The following is a 22752-nucleotide window of genomic DNA, read 5'->3' on the forward strand; positions in this document are numbered from 1 at the left end:
AGTTGTTGCCACGTTTAGATTCCAAGTAATAGGCACACAAAAAGTAAGTACCATCCATGGTCACACAGGGGACCATAAGTCATACCCATGTGTCCTCAGAGGGGAAACAACAATGCAGTTGTTATTCTTTTGAACCTCCACCTCATATCCTAGTAAGTGTGTGTGTTGGGAGGAAGCCACTGAGACTTGCTCTTGCACTCACTTAGGAAGACTAATTTTTATAAGTGGCATTGTCCTCTCTAAGGAAAGAGTTCAAGGGTAATTGGGGACCCTGCCGAGATTTGTGATTTGGGCCATTCACTCCCTTGTTGGGTTTGCCCTTCCCACCCACTGTACTGTGATTTTCAGTGCATAAGGACATTTAATGTAAACACTGTTGAATGACAAACAAGAATGCAAAGAATACTAACCAACTTTGGGGGGGGGGCTTCATAAACTGAAACTTGGAGCTGGTGTAGGTAGACACACCTACTGATGAAGGCATTTGCAGGCAGCATGTAAATTCCATGCAAATGTTATGCAAATACACCTGTGGCCTTCCTTTCTCAGACATGTGAGCAAGGGGCATGGGAAATCCAGAGGGGAGCTGGCTAATTCGTATAGATATTTGCCATGGTATTATGAAGAACTAAGGAGGATTATTGATGGAACTTGAGAGTTGGCATAGAGATAGGATGTGTGTGGCCGGATAACAGAATAGTCATATTTTAGGAATTGAGGATAGTATCAGAATCAGCTTTAACCAGATGCTCTGAAAGGAGGGAGGGATGAGGTGTTTGAAATAGGACTGTGAGTGCCAATGATAATTGTCACCAAAAGAAGGGGACGTCCCCATGGGTACTGCTATTCTCAACCACATCCTCCTGCCCACGTCCCATCAATTCCACTTCAGATTCTTCTACACTGGCATTTCCTATGGCAAGAGCAAAATGGTTTTACTGTTCTAGCCGGTCCACCTACCTGGTAGACACAGAATGGCTATTCTACTTAAGAGTCGTAAACAGATCTCTGTCCCCTGAGGCAAATGTGCCACTTATTCCTTGATACCTAAAATACCTAAAAAAATTGTTCCTTGGGAGTAGTAGTTCTCAAACTCTACAGTGCAACAGAATCACCTCAGATACTGAATTCAGAATGCAAATTTTGACGATAATCTAATGGAAATTCTCAATTATTGGCCGGGGGTGTATGTTATGGGATAAGGCTGGCATTCTGCACTTTAAGGAAATACCCTGTGTATTCCTGGTCCCCATCATCGGAAGTAATTCTGGGAGTATTCAGAGAATTTCCGCTTAACCCTCTGAGGAAAGAGTGCAAGAATGTTTCTTCTGCATTTTGCATGTAGGAACAAACTCCTTAATAATCGCAGTTCAGAATTTATTGAGACTCGCTGTGTGTTAGACACCATGCTCGATAGTTTTCTTATGATGCTTCATTTTATACAGCAGTGCTCTGAAATAGGTGTTAATGTTTCCTTTTTCTACTGAGAAAAATGAGACTCAGGAGACAGGCTCATACAGCAAGGAAATGGCCAAGCTGGGTCTCAAATCTGGGCTCTCTGACACCACAGAATGGCAATTAATCTTGAACTTGTACTGCTTCAGCAATCCCTCAGCACACAAATGTTGCCTTGAAGCTGCATTTCCAAATTTCTAATTAGGTGCTCTTTCTACTAGTCAGGGGTGCCTGGAGTCTTACCAGTTTGCCTTTTTAATAAGAACTACTAGTACCCCTGGCACTGAGATGTTTACAGTTGTACATTGAATCACCCAGGGCTGACTTTAAAATAACAGGGAAGTGTGAATATGCAGTGTCCAGGTGTGGAGAGGAGTGGGCAGACTGTGATAGGGAATGAGCCAGGGCTGGGTGGCTGGTGGGATGCACTATGCAAGAATGTAGGAAGGAGTTGCGGTGATCTAAGCAGGTGGGAGCACAGGGCATTCAGAGATGGGTATAGATTTGCAATATCTGGGGTAGAAATTATTTTCAGTAAAGACAAACAAGTTGACTTAGTGAGGAACATTGGAACACCAACTGACCATTCTGCTCTGCTTAGGGTTCTGAACAGTGCACGGCTGGCCGATCAGGGAGCTGGCTTGCTGACAAGGTCCTCGCTGGGGATAAGGGTAGGGAAAGAAAGACAAGAAAAGTGTTGTAGTGGCCACCTTGTCTGTGGTGGGGGTGGGGAGGCTGCAAAGAGTCACTGCAGAAAGCCTTCGTCCTTTATCCGCACTTCTCCGTTTCTCAAGAACTTCAGCCAGACCTAGCTGTAGGAAGTGGGATCAAACCACACGCAGCATGAGACAGCACGGTCAGACTTAAAGGAAGCACCATTTGGTAACCATGAGAAGAGTGTGATCGTATTTTTTTGGAGGTCTCACAAATAAGTGAGATGGCAAATAAGTGAATGTCCTCTGAGTCCCCTGCCCTAAGCTAGTGGTGGTACTGGAGGTCTTACTGAACCTATTATTGGGAAGAGTTGGTGATTATAGGACTCTTGTTGCTTGAGCAAGCTATACATCTTATTTTGCTATTAATGTTCCATGCTATTTTATGCCCTCATCCCTTTATTCATTGTTCCCCGCCTCCCCCCCCCCCCCCCATAACATTCTTTTCTTTCCTGTTCTACCGTGCCATCTCCTGGTCCCCATACCCTTCACTTGGCTAACTCCAAGATGGTCTCCAAACCCAGTTTCAGGGCCATATATATATATTCAAGGAAGACTTTCTTTCTTCTTTACTCTTTTCTATCTCAGCACCTTTTTATATTGAAATGGGAGGAGTAGATGTCTAGCTCGTCTGACTATAAACATCCCGAGTACATGGATCCTTTCTTCTTTACCACCCTGAACTTGAAAGTCTAGCATTATGCCAGGTGGTCAGTAAATATTTGTGGAACTGAAGAGCCACAGATGAAGCCATATTACTTTGACCAGTCACTTAACCTCCTTATTTCTTAGGTTTTCTCTCTTGCTCCCTTTCTTCTTTTCCCTTTTTTTTTTCTTTCTGGTACTGGGGATGGAACCCAGAGTCTCACACATGCTAGGCAAGTGCTCTGCTACTGAGCTACATCCTTATCCTTCTCATGTTTCTTATAAGTAAAGTTAAGAGTTGGATTTATTATTCTTAAATTTTGGTATGCGGTCTTAGTCTAATGACTCAACTGAAATGGGTCTTCCTTTCCTTCCTACAACAAGCCTAAGGTCTTTTCAACTCTCAGATACCAAGATTTAAAAATATACTGTAGGAGCTGGGGATGTAGCTCAGTGGTAGAGCACTTGCCTACCATGTGTGAAGTCCTGGCTTCAATCCCTGGTATGTCCAAAAGAAGTATAAATGTAATGCCACTCTTATTCATGGTGTTGGCAGGATCCGATTTATGGCCCAGCATAGAGTTTGTTTGAAAGACACAATTGTGTATGAGATACATAGTATTGGTTTTATTTGCTCCAGCTTCATGCAAATCTATAGAATAATGAAGTAACTTTTAAGAGTTTTAGGAATCCAGCGAACTAGTTGTGATTCTCCTGCCATTGAACATAGTTATAAACATTTCTTCTTGTATAGAAAATGATCTAGTAAAGGTGGAGTAAGGGGGGGTGGATAATGGAGGAACCTATACTCTAGAGGTAGGATTTTATTCTAAGAGGTTGGAAACCATAAGGGGGGACTTTGACTAAGAGGAGGGTTGATCAAAAAATGTCAGTCACTTTTTAGAAAGTTCATTTTGAGAGGAAAGTAGAGAATGGGTTGAAGATCGAAGGCAAGAAGTTGATTCTTTTCTTTGTGTTCATCTTGTAACCCATCTATCTTTCCATCTGTCCACCCAGCAAACAAACATTATTGAACACCTAGTTCTAAGAATAAACTCTCTAATCAGATAGGCCTAAGGTTTAAATCCTGTCCTGCCATTCTCTTGCCTGTGTGATTTTGAGCGAATTACTTAATCTGTCAAGAATTCAATTTATCACCTGAAGATAGGACAATATCCATTAAAACTTCATAGGTAGATTAGGAGGATTACAGTTAATAATGCTTAATAAATGCTTGATGCTATGCAAGAAACTCATAAAGACTGAATAACTTTTAGCTATTATCAGTGTTCACAGGCCGGAGACACAGATTGGGTACTTTCATGAAATTAGGGTTTGCTAAAGCCCTGGGTATGGGCACCTTCACAGAGATGGGATTCAGTTTAGCAGACACTGCTGAATGTATCCTGCCTATAAAGCCTCACACAGGGCCCTGTGGGAGGTGCCCAGGTGGGTGCCTCCAGGAGCTTACAGGTCTTCCCTTTAAAACCTGGCGCAATGTGCTAAATACCTTAGTGGGCTCAGTGCTGGAGGTTTAGAAATGCTTTTTGGAGAAGGTGGGATTTGAGATATGTCTCGAAGAATGAGCAGGACTTCAAAAGAAAGATGTGGAAGAAAGGCCTCTTCAGGCCCAAGCACTGAGTTGCATGAATATCTGGAGACAGAAGAATGAGGATGTGTGTTAAGAAGATTCAGAGATCATATTAAATGGATAAAGAAACTGTGGTATATATACACAATGGAATACTACTCAGTCATAAAGAAGAATAAAACTGTGGCATTTGCTGGTAAATGGATGGAGCTGGAGAATATGCTAAGTGAAAAAAGCCAATCCCCAAAAACCAAAGGCTGAATGTTTTCCCTTTTAAGTGGATGATGATACATAATGGGGGGCGGGGCAGGGCAGTTAAGAGAAGAATGGAGGCACTTTGGATTGTGTAGAGGGAAACGGCAGGAGGAGGTGGGGGAAGGAAAGAGGACTGAGATAGACATTATTACCCCATGTTCATGTATGATCACATGAATGGTGTGAATCTACATTGTGTACAACCACAGAAACGGAAAGTTGTACCCCATTTGTGTACAATGAATCAAAATGCAGTCTGTAAAAATAAAAAAATAATTTTAAAAAAAAGGGAAAAAAAAAGAAAATTCAGGGATCATATGTAGGGGTAGCATACGGAAACTTCTTAAGAGAGTATGTGCAGAGAAAAAGTATCGACATACAGGTGTGTGATTTATTCTTAGTAGTGAACTTTATATTTCAACCAAAGATTTTGGACTTTAATGCGGGTCTCATAGGGAGTGGAGAGATATTTGACTTGTATTTAGATTTAGGGACAGAGTAATGAAGGAGGAGGTAGAGGAGGCTACTTAAGGCTGCTTAGTCTCTTTTCTGCTGCTGTAACAAAATACCACCCTGGTTAGTTTATAAGCAGCATGGTTCTGGAGGCTAGGAAGTCCTAAAGGATAGTACTAGCATCTGGCAAGGGTCATCCTGTGGTGGAAGGCAGAAAAGCAAGCAAGAGGGCAAGTCAGAGAGAGGGGTCAGGAGAGGGCGAACTTTTAACAACAACCCATTCCACTTTCTACTCATTCCTGTGTTTGTAGCATTAATCCATTTGTGAGGACTGCATCCTCCTGATGTGATCAACTGTCAATGGTCCCAACTTGATACTATGGCATGAGGTTTGGAGGGGACATTCAAACCATAGCAAAGGCTATTGAAAGAGCTCAAGCAAGAGAGCCCTGAGAATCTGAGCGAGGTCGCTGGAGGAAAGGAAGGATGGGATAAAGAATTTAATGGAAATAAAATTGTGGGGACTAGGTGACTCACTTTTGTGGGGTGAGATGGAAGAGATGGGTTTGCAGAAATGGTAATGGACAGCAGTGGGAGGAGGTTTGGAAGGAAGGAGGGCCCGCTGTTTTGAATCTGAGGCACTGAGGAGACATCCTACTTGGATTCTACTTGGGCCAGGCTAGAACGTGGGAGCAGGGCTGTTAACAGGGAAGTCTCTGCCCAGAGGCCAGTGTGAGGTCAGGGAAGGGAGGAGATGGTCAAGAAGGTGAAGGACTCACCTTTGGGGAAGGACTGTTTCAGGCGGAGTAGCAAGAGAGGATCCAGTGGTGGAGACAGGAAGAGGAATAGAAGAGAGGTGCAGTTTATCCGGGAGGAGAGAGATTTTCAAGAACACAGATGGTCAGCAGCCTTAAGACCACATGGAGGCAGTCCAAGTTGTTTATTGGCCGATGTGGAAGAGGCAGTATTTTAGGTGGGTGTGCCTATCCTTGAGTGGCATAGCTGAAGTGGGAGTCCTGTGGAGATTTTGATCATTTAGCAAAAGATTTCCTGCCAATTTTGGAGAGTTGCAGTCCATTTCCTGGGCCTTAGCATTTTTTTTTCAACCTATCCCTTGCTCGAATCCTTCCTCCACAATTATCCACTGGTTTGAAGGTTTAAGTCTTCTCCTTTTCATTCCAGAGTTTGGGATTAAGTAAAGACAGTCCCTAAGGAAAAGAAGGGAATAGTGGCTATGTGTCCTCTAGATTGGAGGTGGCCTGGTGCTTGGCGTGTCTTCTCTCCAGTTCTATTTTGAGCAAATTTAGTTGGGGTTAGATGTGGAGTTCCTGGCTGTTCTTCCTATAGTGCAATCTCACAAGACAGTTTAAATCTGGAATTCTTGACAGTGGGCTGGGATTGGCCTGAGAAAAAGGAGGTTCTCCCCGTAGAAGTGAGCCCTTGAGTCTGCCTGGGAGCCCCTGAGACTTCCCCAGAGAAGGGCCTCTGTGGGGAGGCTTGATTGTCTTCATTCCCACAGCTGAACTTCTCCAGCTGAAGCCAAGTAACAACCTTCCTTCCCTGTGATTTATTGTACTGAGGTGAGAGAGTGAGGGGACACGGGGTCATGGGTGCTGAGGATTCTCTTTTGAGGGTGGCATGTTGGGCTTCCCCAAAAGACAGTTACCGTTGACATTATAAATGAAATTGTGAACATGTGTACTGTTTTAGGGCAAAGCAAACACCTCGGGCCCTGTTTTTCTGCACATGTTCACTAGCCACTTGTCTTTCCTTTCACCGATTTCCTCTCCCTGCTTCTTTCTGTAAGTTTTCTTCCAGAAGGTAGAGCACCATCCTGCCCCCCCCCCCCCTCCAGTTCTTCCAACCCACTCCTGCTGGTCTCAGTGCTTGAACTTGTTACACCTTCTCTGTGATGCCCAGGTGGAAGGTGTTGCTGGAGGGAAATTGTTTTCATTGCAAATGGGCCCAGTGGGACATCTGAGCTTGCTGCTGAAACTTCATGCAAATGTCATTTTCCTCCACCCTGCCCTCCAGCCAACCCCCCTCCCCCCAAGCTGTGATGTAGCTTCCTGAGAGTGCTCCCTGGATTGTTCTGGAAGCCTGCCCCTGCTGCCTGACTACTGCCTAGGTGTGTGGGACACTTGCCTTTTCATGCCCCCCCCTTCCAGTCTCACCTTTCCTTTCCCATTTCTTCTGCCTCTTTTTAACCTTTGCCTTTTCTTTCTCTTTCCTTTCTCCTTTCTCTCAAAGAGAACACCCACCCGCTAGAATTTCATCCAATTTCCTCTCCTTTTTCTTCCCTCTATCTCTTGTATTCCATTTGAAAACACAACCTACATATCAATTAGTAACTACATTTACAGACCTTAAGCCTTGGTATCATTGGATTTGGTATTGTGGGAAGTTTCAGGCACCTGCTGGAAATGAATTTGGGGCAGGGGGATATGGGGTGTTAATCTCTACCCCTGTCGGAGGAAGTGGGAACCAGCATATATGGGGGATTAATCTCTACCCCTGTCAGAGGAAGCAGGAACCAGCGTATCTTCAAGGGAATAGTGTGATGTGGGTGAGCTACATCAGAAGCACCGACTTTTATGTCTAGGCCCTCTGCAATCAGAGGACCTTACACTGGTCTTCATTTATAAACACAGAGATTATGGCATTTGCCATTACTACTTGGTGGAATGTTTTAGGAACCCAGTGAAGTTTATATGTGAGTTATTTGAAAAATAGGACTATTATTATTATTTTAATATATAAAAGTGCCCAAACAAAATAGCATGTATAAAATGAACTAACGGTATTGGATGTTCTCCAATGAGTCTTTCAGGTCCTAAGCTCTGTTTTCTCTAGGCAGTTTTTTTGCACAAGTAAAGGCTTAATCAGCTATTGGACGGATGGACAGATTCCTAAATATCTAATTTCCTTCCTTGCCCCTTCCTAGTCCCATGTCCCTTCTCACATTGGCACCACCGCCCTCTCCTGGCCAGCAGCGGTGTCACAGTACATCAGTCCATGGGGGGTGGCCCCTCTCCCTGGCTCCCAGAGCTGGCTCCTTTGCACCGTCCTTGGCCTGCAATCACTGACTGCCTGCCTCTCCTCCTCTTCCCCTTTCCACCCCATCCCTCTCTCCATCTGCCCCTGCAGCACTGCCAGTAACTCCAACCGCAGCACGCCGGCCTGCTCCCCCATCCTCCGGAAGAGGTCTCGCTCACCAACCCCACAGAACCAGGACGGAGACACCATGGTGGAGAAGGGCTCAGATCATTCCTCGGACAAGTCCCCATCCACCCCGGAGCAGGGTGTGCAGCGCAGCTGCTCCTCACAGTCCGGCAGGAGTGGTGGCAAAAATTCCAAGGTGAGCTGGGCCACGCTGACTCTCTGCCTCCTCGTTAGCTGATGGCGGGTACCAGGGAGCCAGGGAGGCAGATAACACCTTTCTCGAATGGCGGGAGGGCCCCAGTGTTTCAGAGGTTGTCTTTCCATGAGGCCAGGGCAGGGTGAACAGGAAGGACCCTAGTTAAAGGTCTTCCCAGCTAAGCACTTTTAGAGGGGTCATGGATTAGAAGTCAAGGCTCCACCCACCCTTATCTCTCTTTGGAAGCTGAGGAGAATCATGTCCCTTGAGATCTGGAGGAGGGGTCATCTCTTTATTTCTGGCTGTCTTCAAATTTGGTCCTCAGAACTGGGGTAGAAGGGAAACATTGTCCGAGGAGACTGTGTTCCACAGAGAGAGCCTTCAGGGAAACTCCCAGAATGCTGTTCAACCTCTCTGGCTATCACCTGCCTCGTCATTGAACTAACCCACTTGGTACTCCTCTGGCGAGAGGGCAGCCACAGGGTTTTCCCATCCCTTCCAGGCATGTCCACCTGAGCACCAGGGCCCCTGTCCCCAAGGATATGCACAAAAGCCCCAGGTTAGTTCCGGTTCCCCAGAGAGTTTCCTTTTGCCCTCTGTCCTTTGGGAAGCAGGAGGCATAGCTGCCCATGTGCTCCTTCAGGAAGCTTCTCTTCACCAACTTACTCCCAGGACCTGGGAAGGGGCTGGGGACCCCAGGGAGGCATGGGCGCTGGTTTCCCACCTGAATTTGTCTTTTGATTTCTTGTTCTTCCTCTTCTTCCCCACCACTTCCCAAATACCTTCTTTGCATGCATGGTCTTAGTCTCACAAGCGCCTCTCAAAAGTAAGCCATCTTTTGTCTCTGTCTTTTTTATCTCCCCTCTAGTGTTGAATTGTCTGTAGTGCTCAGCATCCCCGCCCTCTGCCCCAGCCGATTCTGCCCATGTGTCCTGCTTGGTCCCTTTCCCAGAAGGGCCGGCCCCACACTTCCCCTGGCAGGCTGGCTTTGAAGAAACTGAGGCCCATTCCTGTTGCACCTGAGGTCGGAGAACAGACCCTGTCCCTGCTCCCCATGTCTGCCTGCTCCCCACACACTGCCTCTGGTTGGAATTTATTTCCTCCTTATATGATGCCTTCTCGAAGCAGAGTCTGGCAGAGTGAGTTTCATTCCTGGGTGGGGGAGACCACATTGTGTCATAGTACAGATCCCTGTGGCCCCTTGGTGGGTGATTTTGGCTTCCTGGGTGGTAGTGATTTGGGATGGCAGGAAGGAGGTACTGATGGCGGTCAGGAATTCAGGGCAAAGCGTTCCCTGGTGCAGCAACAACAGCAACTGCAGGAGCTCTGCCTGGCATGTTCCTTTTCTCCACCCTTGGAGAGCTACTCAGCGGGGGCACCTCTCACTACTTCCACCCACTGCCCAGACCAGGTCCCTCACTGCTTCTACCTGCTACCCAGGGCCTGGGCTTGTGGTGTTAAGATCCTGAGTCTTGATCAAAGAGGGTGCAGAGTGACATCGGGAGTTTGGTGAATGTCGACAGTAACCCAGGTAGGCCCTGGAGAATGGGAGCAGGGCAGGGAGACAGAGACAGAGTCTTTCCCAGACCTCAGGATCTCTGAGGCCTGAGGGGAACTTGAGCAAATAGAGGGTAAGCAAAAGGTGGTATAAAGCATAAAGCAGTGGGGCTCAGGGAATCGGCCCCCGAGGAATGGTTGCAGCTAGAAGAAGAGGAAGCTAAGCGAGGATGACTTAGAACAGCCTCAAGTCCCTTAGGTGCCTTGAGGAGGAGGGTGGCAGTAGTTCTTTCCTGTGGGAAGAACCAGAGGCTGCAAGGCTAATCCTACAGGCTATGACCTTCAGCCTGTAAGCACAATGTGGATCTGAGGATTTTCAGTGACTGTAGCTGGCTGTGGACAGGGTTGGAGGCCAACAGGAGCTCTCTGGGTTCAGGTGGCCGGGCAGGTGCAGGCCTGGCTGATTTCTGGAGATGGGGTTTCATATGACCCTCCTCTGTCCCTCCAGAGCGCTTATACCTCTGCCATGGTTGATGGGGACACTGGAGATGCTCGAGGCCCCGTTGGGGAGAGGGTATCAGTTTATTCTTCTTCTCTGCTTCATATGCTTTTTCATCCTAAGTGATATGGTACTTGATGGGCACTGGTCTTGCTGATGTCATTGGTCACCACTTAGAGAGAGTGTGCTTTGGGTGGGTGATGGGTTGAATAGGCAAGTACCAGGTAATGAGGACTGATTTCAGTCTTCAAAGTGTTAGTCTTTTTTCTTGGGGTGGGGGGCACCAGGCCCACAGTTTAGTCTGAGAGGTGTAAACATTATTGCCCAGATCATATACAAACCAAACCTGATTTAAAATCACACAAGTAGGCAAGTGTGGTGGTGCATACCTGTGATACTAGTGACTTGGGAGACTGAGGCAGGAGGATCGCAAATTCGAGGCCAGCCTCAGCAACTTAATGTGGTCCAGGAGTACAGTGCCCCTGGGTTAAATCCCTAGTACAAATAATAATAATAATAATGTATCAAGTACTTAAAGATATTATGTGAATTCAGAGGCAGGTGAAATTGAGTTGGGGTAGCCAGGACATATTTCAGGGAGCAGGTAGAATCAAAGTGGGAGTTTGGAGAGGCATTACAAAGGAATCAAGAGCTAATTTTGGCCCCCTTCCTAAGGAGCTAAAGGAGGAGGGAGGTGACTGAGCCAGTGAGTTTTTCTCTCCAGATAGACACACTCATTGAGTTCCCTGGCTTTGAACCCCGTTCCCCACCCTGTTCTCCCACCATTCATTACCATCACTCCAACCCCACCATGCTTTAAATGTAGTTAAAGTAGGACTAGCTCGTGCTGGTGTGTTAGGAGCAACCGTGGTCCATCTGGGGCATGCTTATGCAAGACACACAGACTGCAAAAGAGGGGTTGGGAACCAATACAGGGAGAAGGTTGCATGCAAGACAGAGCCTGGAACAAATTGTGAGGGAATGCTGCAGAGTGTGCTAGGGCAGTGGGGGTATGCCAATCATTCATGGAACAACCTCCCAGGTTGACCAAATATGTCCATGGCAAGGGATTTCAGAGCCAGAGCTATTAGTGCTATGATCATAGCTAAGCCACCTCAGTTCCTGTCTCCTGTCCACCTTCTAGAAGAGACCACTTCTTGTGTTTTCCAGTTAAGTGAGGAATGCCTCCTCTTCTCCCCAGAATGAGAACTAATGCCCCATCTCTTTCCTTCTGTGGCCTCCATTTCTTCATGTGGGGGTTGGACTAGACAATCCCTAAGACCTCACGTGCTTGCTTCTTTCCAAACCTTAGGCTGGGGAACTCAGGCTCACTCCACTCGGAGGAATCTGCTCTTGCTCCACTCTCCAGCCCTCACTTGGTAGTGACAACCTGTGGCCACTAGAGGGAGCCAAGGCCCCGATTCCTGTTCCCACCTGCTCCTAGAGGAAACCTGCCCTGCCCTGCCCTGCCCTGCCCTGCATTGGCCATGTAGTACCAAGTGGATGGGGCCAATTAATCCTTGGCTTGAGCCCTCCAGCACACCTCTTTGGGTGCATAGCATTACCCTACGCTGTGGTGCTAGTGCTCCTTTGACATTTTTCCCTTTTGAAAATATTTCTAATTTTTGTGGTTTTCTTTTCAGTATGACAGACTTTACCTGATCAAAGTAAGAAGTTTTTTTTTTCCCCCCCCGCTTAAGTCCTACTAAAGGTAGAGCTCATAGTCCTCACCCATCCCAGCCCCAACCAAACCCACCCCGACCCCAATCCTATCTCCACACCCCCTGAGCCTTGGCTCTGGAAGATGTTTCTGGACTTTGGGACAGGAGATCACTGTGAGGTGACTTGGATCTGTTCCTTCCAATCTATGCTCTATAGCTGCCTTCTAGGAAAGGCAGTTCTTGTCTCTGACAGCTCTCTTTTTCCTACTCCTTCCTCCCCTTTGGCCAAATTCATATATAAACTAAAGGAACCCCTCTTTCCTTCCCTAGTTCTGCCCCTTCTTCCCCTCTGGCCCTGTCCTCCAGTTAGAGGTGTTCCAATGAACTTACAAGGGGAGGCAGCCTCCCTGTCCTGCCCATCTCCCCTTCTCGATATCCCAGGCTGGCAACCTCCCTGGTTTCCCTGTCAGTGGCTCCTTCAGGACTTAGCCCTAGAAAAGCACAACCTTGAAGATGTGATTCACCTTCAAAAGGTTGGTCAAGTTCAGAAATTCCTACTTGCAGTGGGCGGTCTCTGTGTCTAGTGTGGATTTTGCTAGAGGCATAGGTCCCCATTTGTCTCAGAGGCAATCTCAGTGATAACAGATGAGAAAGCTGCCCAGAGTTAGATGGTTAGGGGCAGAGCCAGGAGTCCTTGGTCTGGATGGAGTATTCCACATTTCTTTTGAGTCCTTGAGAATACCACCTTTTTCAAGAGAGCAAACATTAGACACAAAGTTATCACAGAGCCATTTAGAGATGGGACATAGGTTTTCTGGATGAAGCTCTTTGTGACCCTGAAACTCTTTGTTCTGTATAGATTCAAAAGGGACAGGTATCTCGATGCCAGTGCATGGAAGAGGAAAGTCCCTTTTTCCTACATGGGACAGGAAGGAAGGCACCATGTGGAGGAATCCCAAAGAATCTGAGATCTCCCACCCCATGCCTAAGTTCCTGTTCTCTTTGCTCCTAGGGTCTTACACAAAGGCCAGGACAAGGGATGAGACAATAGGTGCAGGTGATAGAAACCTTTCTCAGCTATGAAACAGATGTCTTATGATCTGGTTTGAAATTAGTGAAGTTCAAGGAAACTGTGGGACAGTTGAGGCAGCAACTCCCAGAGTGTATCCTCCTAATATTGGGAAGTACATGCTAATGAACTTCTGCATGGACCTGTGCTCTGTGGTCAGACTTTCTATGTGAGGACCCAGGAAGTAAGACATCCATCCCGAGGCACAGATCAAGTTAGATGCATCCTGCTTGTCCCATCCACCCTCCTCCAGACATAGGAACCTTAACTGAAATTATTTTGGGATAGTTTTCAGGTCCACGATTCCCATTTTGCAGCACTCCCCTACATGATGAAATGGTTGTTCTTGAGTATCCGGATTTGGCCTTTTACCTCCAAATGTCCCTGGATTGGCAGAGGGGATGACACTATGGTAGGAATATGTGACTTCCAGATTAGACCATGGGATAGTGTTTTGGGGAAATGACCATAGAGACCCCCTTGCAAAGCAGGATTGAGAGCTGACCTTGGCGTATTCTCCCCTGGCTGACCAGTGAAATCGGTATGAGGATGAAATCATGGGCAGCCGTTCATCGCTAATCCCCCTCACTGGCCTACCTCCAGAGTCTCTGCAGACTCATGTCACCTCAGAGTGTTTCTCTAGGGTTCTTCTGATGGAATAGAGGAGTCTAAAGAAGGGAGCTAGGTCACTTGACTATCCAGTCAGGTGGGTCTTACTCACGAACACCCTGGTCCATAGTCCCTTCTACTTCAGCAGACCCACGGCCAGCAGACATGCTGAGACAGTGACTGCCCACTTCTGCTGTCAGGTCGGGCCCCTTAACACCAGGGGGAAGGGATAAGGGCTGCTAATTGTGCACAGGATCCAGACTTCTTCTGGGTCTGGTTGAGGTTTGACCTGGAGGTGAAGTTTCTGTCTGTCATCCCAGTGGGATGTACATAAATGACTTCTGTTGGTAGAGATGGTAGATAGACTAGGCATAATCTAGTCATTCTTACTTCCTTGGGAGATTTCCAGATCCCATTCTTCCAGGGGACTGAAATGGAAAACTTCTGAATTCTGGGGCTGGGGTGGAGTATGGTTTTGCTGATACTGTATTATAACAATATGGGAATGGAAAGGATCTTTAGAAATGACATATTTCAACCCCCGACCCCCCACCTGCTATAAAGAACTCACAAACATTTCTCTGCCATTATCACTTAGGTGATCAGCCAGTTTTTGGGATAAAAGAAGGAATTTACTCATCAGCCAACTGAGAGAATAGTTTGAGGATGATTTCAGGCAGTCCCTTTTCTTCCCCTGTCACTGAAGTGTCCCGCCTTGCCTTCTCCAGAGGTGGCTGACTCGGAGCAGAAGTCTGGATTGGTCTCCATCTGTACTTTGCTTCTGGTCAGGGCCCGTTTGGGGACTGGGTCTTGGATGCCTACAGAGCATCCTGCACCCCCATCAGAAGAAGCTTGTGATGGGGCTCCTACTCCCTTCCAATTGAGCGCTAGCTGGTGCTGCCACTGCCTGCCTCCCCAACTGCCCCAACCTGGTGGGGCTTCCAGCATGGACTGCTCCCTGGGCCTCCTTTCTGGAGCTGTCTTGAGAAAGGAGGACCCCTCCCGAGCAGCAACATGGGAAGCATTCAGCTGCATTTGGATTCGTCCTCCCTGCCCACCCTCTGCTGTCTATGTGTCCTTCCCCCTGGAGCCAGGCACATTCTGGCTACTCCGGCATCTCTTCCCTGACTAATTTCTTTTTTCTCTTCGATTGTCTTTTCAGAAAAGCCAGAGCTGGTACAATGTAAGTATTTCTTTCTCTCTTCTTGTTGGATCATGTGGGGTTGGGGAGGGTAAAGGGGGGCATGGGCAGGGGGAGGGGAGGTCAAAGTGTTTGTGGAGTAAGCAGTCCTTGCAAAAGCCACATCCCCTTGGCATATACACAGAGTTTGGGGACTTTGAACTCTTCCCCTAAGGAGCATCTGACCAAAGTCTCTCAGCTGACCCTTCTGGGACCACACAGTGGAGGAACTGGTGTGTTGCACAATGGCCTGTCTTCGGACCTCACCTTCCTTTCTCTCAGCCTGCTGGCCTTCACACTAGACTCTGATCATAAGAATGCCATCTTTGCCCACTCCTTACACCTGGTTCTGCACCAGCAAGAGGCATGGATATGGGGAAGCTGTCATGGAAGGGGGCTGTGAGTGACAGATGCAGGGTAGAGAGAGGGGGCCCTGGGAAGAGGCTTGGGTTTAATATGGGACTGTGGGTCCAAATCACACGCGTGGGCTGCATGTTTTCATACATGGCCGCAGTTCCTCAAAGTCAGGCACATGCCATCTCATTCTGTGCCTTCCCACCTTCAGCTGCTCGGTGGCCTGCCTTTCCTGGGTGTTGTTGACTCATCTGCAGGTCTTAGCCCCACCCAGCATCCCAAGGGGGCTGTGCCAATAGGAGAGAGTAGAAGCTTGAGATGGTCTGGGGTGAGAGAGAAGACCCATCACTCACGCTTACTCCTTCCATCTTGACCCATGAAGGGGGTCACCTGGCTTCTGGTTTCTTCCAAACTGCTCAGAGCTCCTATGCTGGAGGGTCAAGAAGCACCCTGTTTCAGGGAGGGGAGGGGAGACAACTGTGCTTCCTGGCAGCCGTCCCTGTGGTCAGGACATCCTTGCCCAAGGATTCCTTTTTGAGCAGCACTGCACGATTTAGAGCCCCCAAAGAGGAACAGAAAATACCTGCTTGCAGGCTTATTAGACAATTAAAACAACCAAATTTGAGCATTCAAGTCCTTTTTCTTGTTGCTAATATCATCCTTCTTATCTTTCCATTTTTCTTTTTTTTTGTTGCTTTTTAGCTCTGCCCCTTGTTTTGTCTTGCTCTTCCCTTTCCTGTGTTTTTTGTACCCCTGGCTCTCTGACCCCCTCACTCCTTTCTTTTCCTCCTCCATCTTTTTCTTCTCCTGCTCCAGTTTCCATCCTCCTGTCTGGCTTGCTGTTTCTCCCTGATTCTAATAGGTTTTGCTTTCTCTCTGCCACCCCTTTTACCTCTAAGCCCTTCTCCCTCAGCCCCACACGTAGACCTCGCATCTGAGCACGCAGTTTGGTGGCAGGCTAGGAGATGTTATCTCTTGGCTGGAGGATGAGTTGGGCCAGCTGCCCTCTAGGGGCCTGGAATTCAGGGGTTCCCGTGACAGGGGCTGGAGCCCTAGTACCTGGCTGACTCTACTTGCAACCAGAGACTTTCTGCAGCAGTGGAACCTCACTGACTCTTCTAGTCCTCCTTCAGGATAACCAACCTGGACAATGCTTTCTCTGCTTGCTCTGTGGCTCCTTGTGTCTGCCCTCCACAGCCCACATGCTTCTCTCTTCATGGTCCTGTTCAATGTCTGCAGTAGAGTCCTGACTCAGACTCGGGATTCTACTGGTGTAGGCAGTAGAAAGGAATGAGCATGGAGGAAAGAGCAGGTAGACACTGGGAGGAAGAGGCAGAAGATGAGAGGTGGCAAGTGGCCTCCGGTTGCCTGAACTACAGATGTCAGGAGACCTGCCTGGGGTTTGCACAGTTGATAGTCTCTTATTTCATTTTCTTTCCATATTTCTTCCATATGTTTTCCTCACCAGAGGAAGCACTTCTGGAGGGTAATCAGGAACTGCCATACTGGAGAGGCCAGTAGAGGGCAGCACTGGAAATGGGCCTGCTTGGGACAATACACCCTGCCCCCAAGTAAAAGCCTTGTTCTCTTCCTGGGGCTGAGACTAATTCCCCAGCTTGGAGTTTCCCACAGATGGGTTTCTCTGGAGGAGGCAAAATGCTGCCCGTTCTCCTCCCTAGAAGCCAACCCTCCTGTGTCTACTCCAATAGTGCCAGACACTGGCCCAAGTCTGGTTGTTTCTAGCCTGGGGCAGGAAGCTCTGACCCTGTTGTTCCCCAGAGCCACCTGAATCAATGCATAGAGAGCATCGGCACCGGCCACACCCACACTTGTGCCTGGGGTAGCTGGGCACCCTCTCCTTCAGTGCGCCGTGCACGGACTATGCTCTTGTGTTCAGTTGCGACGTGGGGGAAACTTCAGTTGATCAGCCACCGCTCCCCAGCACTACCCCCCAACAGCACCCCTGCATTCTTCAGGAGGTCCTGCCCTGCCTCTGTTGCTTTGATCTGGTTTCTGTTTTTCCTTCATCTCTCTGTCCTCCTGTCCGTCCCCTGCATTGCCTGGGCTGATTGGACTCCAACCTTCAAGGACGACCCCATCTCCCCTCCTTAGTTTGCCCAGCAGGGCTCCTTCTGATCTCTCTCCTGATACTAATGTCAGCTCTCCAGCTGTTCTGATGCCTCAGACTCCATCATGGCACTAGACATCCTTCAGGCTTTGTCATCTCCAGCCTTGGGGACAGTTAGATATACTTGGTCAGTGAGAGAGAGAACAGTGACAATCAGGACTCTACAGGGTGCTGCCCATTGAGTGGGCATCCAAGGGCCATTTGAGTGGCCAGAGTCTGATGTGAGAGGCAGCCCACCCACACGGCCACCTCCATCTTCACCTGCCACTTGCCTACAGAGCCTTTTGCTTCTTATGTTTTAGCCAGGGAAGAGCCGTCATCACTAGGACAAACCACAAACCTTGATCTAAAGAGTGGGTTAGCCAGGTGCAGTGGTACACGCCTATAATCCCAGCGGCTCGGGAGGCTGAGGCAGGAGGATCGAAAGTTTGAAGCCAACCTCAGCAAAAAGTGAGGAACTAAACAACTCGGTGAGATCCTGTGTCTAAATAAAATATAAAATAGGGCTGGGGATGTGGCTCAGTGTTCAAGTGCCCCTGTGTTCAATCCCCAGTACCAATAAATAAACAAACAAAGAGTGGGTTACACAAAGGGACATGGCTGGACCCTGGATACATGGAAAGGCTATGGAGAGACAGCATCAGTTTAAGGGTGGGGTTTGAAGACCCTGCCTTGTATCACTGCCTTGTAGCCAGTTTTATTCAGCAGAGCGCCTAGCTCAGGGGGTGAGGCATGGCCCTAGTAGAAATAAGAGAGAGATAAGCAGAGATAGGGCTTTGTCTTCAGCAAAGATGCATGGGGTCAGTTGAGAATGACCAAGTCAGGGCCAGAGGAGTGGAAAGGGTGCAGTCCCCCCTCCTAGTGGGCATGAGTCTCAGGTGAGACAGGGTCACAGAGGTCTCTTGGTTGTGCCTCGGTGGGCACCCCCAATTCTACCTCATCTCACTGATGATGTGTCTGCCATCTCCATGGCAACCCAGAGCAGGCTCCTCATGCTAGGCAGAAACCTAGTGTCCTGGTCACCTGATGCTCCCCCATTAGGGATGCTGAGGGAGGGTCAGTGGCAATCCTGTTGGAATGTTGAGCACAGTTCAAGAGCAAAAGAACAAAGCCTTGTCAGAATGGTATTCAGGTGTGGGGGGTAGAGGCAGTGGAGAAAGTGGGAGAGCTGAAAGGGTCCTCCTGCCTCAGCTGCCCGAGTCACTGGGATTCTAGGCATGTGTCACTGTGCCCAGCATTTACAGTTAACTTGAAGAGTCTTCCTGACCTCTGCTCCCTGACGGCCCACTTAACTCTTTCCAGAGTAGTCTCACCTCTGCAGGTGAGACCCCTTCACCAGCCCACCTCTTTCCCTACCCTTCTGCCTTGGACCCATGCCCTGATGCTCGGTCACCATGCCCTGTCCATTGTGTCCCACATCTGGCTTCTGCTTACCAGATTAGGTTGGAGCACCAGGATTTCCTTTGTGAATCTTAACTAGTTTCTTTCGAGGTGAGATCAGTACTCTACCAAAATCTGTTTGTTTTTCTCCTTGGCTCCTTCTTCCTGCTGAACCCGGGAAGTGGGTACCATTTGGTCCCAGTACCCGGTGTTTGCCATAGAGTTAATGTTTAGCCCAAGGTAATTCCCGGTGCCCAGGCTCCTGTCCTGTCCTGCCCAGCCCTTGGTGAGTGGTAGAGGAAACCAAGACAGAAGCAGACTGAGACTCATCTCCCAGGGTGTTATCTCTCTGGGTGTGTACTTTTCCTATCTCACCCAAACAGTCATCATCTCATTTGGCTTGTATCAATGGCCTGTAATCAAATGTTTCCAGGTAATTATTTCAAGGATCCGGAGAGACTTTTAGAACTATCTACTGCCTCTATCTTGGGGTGTGGTGTGGCCCTGAAGAGAGGAAAATGGAATTGTCGTGTTGGCCTCTCACAATGCTGAGGGTGGAGCTGACAAGCAAGACAGAGAGAAGCTCGCTGGAGAGAGTGTGAGCAGGGACTAGCTCTGAGAATCCGAGTGTGTAAATCAGGGATCCCCACATGTGTAAAGATGTGTACACCCAAGATGCAGTGTTGACAGGAACAGCAAGGGGCATAAATAAAGAAAGCATTCATTTGGTAAATAAATTTTGAGCACCTGCGACTGAAGCATATCGTGCTGACTTCTGTGGAAAGCCACGAAGCTATTTGAAACATGGATCCTTCCCGCGGAAGATGGAAGTCCAGTGGAGTAGGTGACATCGCACCGAAAATGGGAGCTGTGGCAGCTTGCAGTGGGTGTCTGTTGAGAGGGAGGCAGAGGGGATTGTTAGGAGATGGCTTGGAGAAGGATTTAGACTCTTCTTATTTTACTTTCTCTAGCCCTATTTACCTGGGTCAATCCAGGCTACTGTTGATTTCTGCCTTTGGGTCTAGGACCCAGGAGTCTGTTTTCTCTAAAATGTTCACTGGGTGATATTTAAATATTGCTGATGTTCGAGTGGTACTGTAATACCAAAACACTAAGGCTCCTAAGATGAAGGCACTCTGTCCTTCCGCAGGTAGGGGCCCAAGGCCTTCCTGGTAAGGTGGCCTTGTTGTGGAGGGCGAGTACCCCAGGTTAGTCCACATCTCCACAGCCCCACTGCTGTCTCAGCCCTGTCTTTTTTTTTTTTTTTTTTTTGAATTTTTATTTATTGTTTTCAGATGTTGACAGGCCTTTATTTTATTCATTTATGTACATGTGGTGCTGAGACTTGAACCCAGTGCCTCACACATACTAGGCGAGCGCTCTACCACGGCTCCACAATCCAGCCCTCAGCCCTGTCTTGAGTGCCCCTGGCTGAAGGCTTTCTTGCCCCCATTGGCCTAACTTCCATTCTTCTCTCTCTGGCTGCCTCCTTCTGACCAGGGGCCAAATTCTCTGCACTTAGCATTGCTCCTTTGCCTTCAAGGTCTGAGCAGCTGTCTGGGAATCCACTTGGCTTTGATCTCCACTCCTGCTAGTCTTGAAGGTGAGGCAGGGTCCTTGGAAAAGAATGAGGTGCCTCAACCAGACCCCAAAGCTGTTGACCTCAACTTCCCTAGGCTATCTGCCCGTCAACATGTGTGAGATTAACTAGATGAGTTATTAAATCCCAAGTTGCCAGCTGCAGCTACAGGGCAGTTGATACATCGATGGTCCAGCAAAGGGAGAGTGTGTCTCCAAGAAGTCCCTGGCTGTCTGAGTCTCAAATTTCAGATTTCATCTTAAGAGCAGTGCCCTTAGCACCTCCCCTACCTCTCCCCCACTTGGAGCCCTGACCAGCGCGACTTTCCATTGCAGGAAACATCTGCTGGGGAGGCCAGGCTAGGCCAGGGGTTACTGCAGGACGTTGGCCAGGACCATCACCCAGATCCTGTAACTTGAAGCATGTGCAGGGCTCCGGCCCTGCCCGCCCACCACCGTGCCTCCCTCCCTCCTGCCACGGTGACTCTTAACAAAGAAGTTGTTTGCTGGCAGCTGAAAGGAGCGGGGTCTAAAGGGAAAAGGGGTGTGTTGCAGGGGTGGGGATGAGAACAGGCTGCTGCTGACTGGTGGCCACTCTGCCTGGGTGAGGGATGTGAGTCATAGTGGCCCCAGCCTGCCCTGGGTAGATTGCACGTTGATTAATGTGCCACTCTGGGACAGATCAGGACTGGGGAGCTGGGCCTTCAAGTGTCTTTCTGGAGCTTCCCACCAACTATGAGTCACTTGGCTGTGTGTGAATAGCTGGACCTCTGGACCTGGCCGTGAGGCATTCAATTCCTGGGAGGTTGCCTGTCTACCCAGGGCCTGCTCTTGAGAACCCTCAGCCAACACTATCTGCCTGATGTGTCTGCATCTTCCGGCTTCAGATGGACTCTTGGGGTGACTGTCTGCACTGACCAGGAGGAGGTGCTTGACTACACCCGCTCTGGGCTACCTCAGCCTGAAGACCTGCCAACAAGAATAAAGCACAACCCAGCTGTGGGAGACCGGCCGGCCAGCCTGTGCCAAGAACCATGCTGATCACGTCCTTTCACTTGTGAGGCTTTGCACTGGGAACACAGCTCTGGGAGAGGAAAGGACATTGGCTGGGGTCACACAGACCCTCTGTCCAGAAGCCAGAGGTCACTCCTCTGCAGTTCAGTCCAAGCGAGGCCAGTTGTTTTCATCCTGTGGGGAAAGTCAGGAGTCCGAGCTCAAGGAGCTGGGCTCCACTGGGAGGGGAAGCTGTGGAGCAGCTTGCAATGGACTCTTTGATGGAATCTGGGGTTCTCTGGAGCCTCCTGTTGGAACAGGAAAGCCAGTCATTGTGGTGGTCCTTGAGGAAATTTCTCCATGGACCTGTTGGTGCTGGACACTGTTGCTTGCATGGATCCGAGGAAATCCCAGCCGTGAGTGTGTGACTTGATTTCTCTCTGTGACCATTTTTTGCACCCTCGCATGCCCCCTCTTGGCTTTGCCTCCCAAAGGCCCCAGGTTTGACAACACTTGAACCAAAATTCTTCAGCCGTTTGAATAGGCGAGCCATGCCTCACCTTTGGAGCAGAATGCTTTAGGAGTGCGTGGGGCGGGAGGTACAGGGCCAGGGTCCCCTTGCTTCGAGATGGCGTGTCTTTGCAGGCCAACCATGCCTGCCTCATGGGTCTCAGCACTTTGGACTGCAGTAGGGAGAGTTGACCACCCATGTTGATTGATAGCATGGTAGAGTAAGGACATCTGTGTGCAAATATGGAGTAGATCTTTAGAAGGCTCGCTTGCCCCTCTCTCTACCTTTACAGCTTTGTTCCAAGCAGAAGAGAGGAGTAGAACTCTTGTACTACCTGTGTTTGGGAGACTGTGGCCGGACTCCCACAGCGCCATCTCTGTAGATGTCTGGCTTCTCACTGGGCATAAGAGAAACAAGGGGGAGAGGGCAAAATGGAAGAAAACCTAGAAACAGGAGAACTTCCAGGCTTCAGGGTCATCATCAGGATGTCTCAGCCCGGTGGGTTTTGGCACCACTGATAGGCTACTCCTCGGGAAGATCCTGACACTTCATAAATTCCAGGGGCCTGGAAGGCTGGTGGGCCGCAGAGCAGGTGAACGTCTCATCTGGAGAGATGTGGCTCTTGTGGGATGGCTCTTGTTTCTTGGCACAAGGACAGGGCTGGTGTTTCACTCCTGCTCTGTGACCATGCTCCTTGGGCACATCACCTGGCCTCTTTGTGCCTCACTTTTGTTCAGTATGAGGTAGGATAATAAAAGCCACCTTGTGATGCATGTGATGGGCTGAGCCTGTGCTTGATATGTGGTAAGAACTTATTCCACGC

General features: G+C 48.8%; 1 protein-coding gene across 15 annotated transcripts in view; it reads left to right on the top strand.

Moving 5' to 3' along the window:
- GRAMD1B (GRAM domain containing 1B) overlaps positions 1-22752 on the top strand; it is a 245247-nt gene that overhangs the window by 187754 nt on the left and 34741 nt on the right. For 7 of the 15 annotated variants that reach the window (XM_079104496.1, XM_079104487.1, XM_079104500.1 and 4 more), the window contains 3 exons: positions 8260-8470; positions 12110-12133; positions 14968-14988. In XM_079104496.1, coding sequence (XP_078960622.1) covers positions 8260-8470; positions 12110-12133; positions 14968-14988 — 256 coding nt within the window. Of the gene's footprint in view, positions 1-6193; positions 7241-8259; positions 8471-9275; positions 9297-12109; positions 12134-14967; positions 14989-18408; positions 21835-22752 lie in introns of those variants that run through there. The other 8 variants (XM_079104495.1, XM_079104499.1, XM_079104498.1 and 5 more) reach the window with 4 other exon arrangements.

This window comes from Sciurus vulgaris (assembly GCF_902686455.1).
Source record: "Sciurus vulgaris genome assembly, chromosome: 11".
Classification (NCBI taxonomy): Eukaryota; Metazoa; Chordata; class Mammalia; order Rodentia; family Sciuridae; genus Sciurus; species Sciurus vulgaris.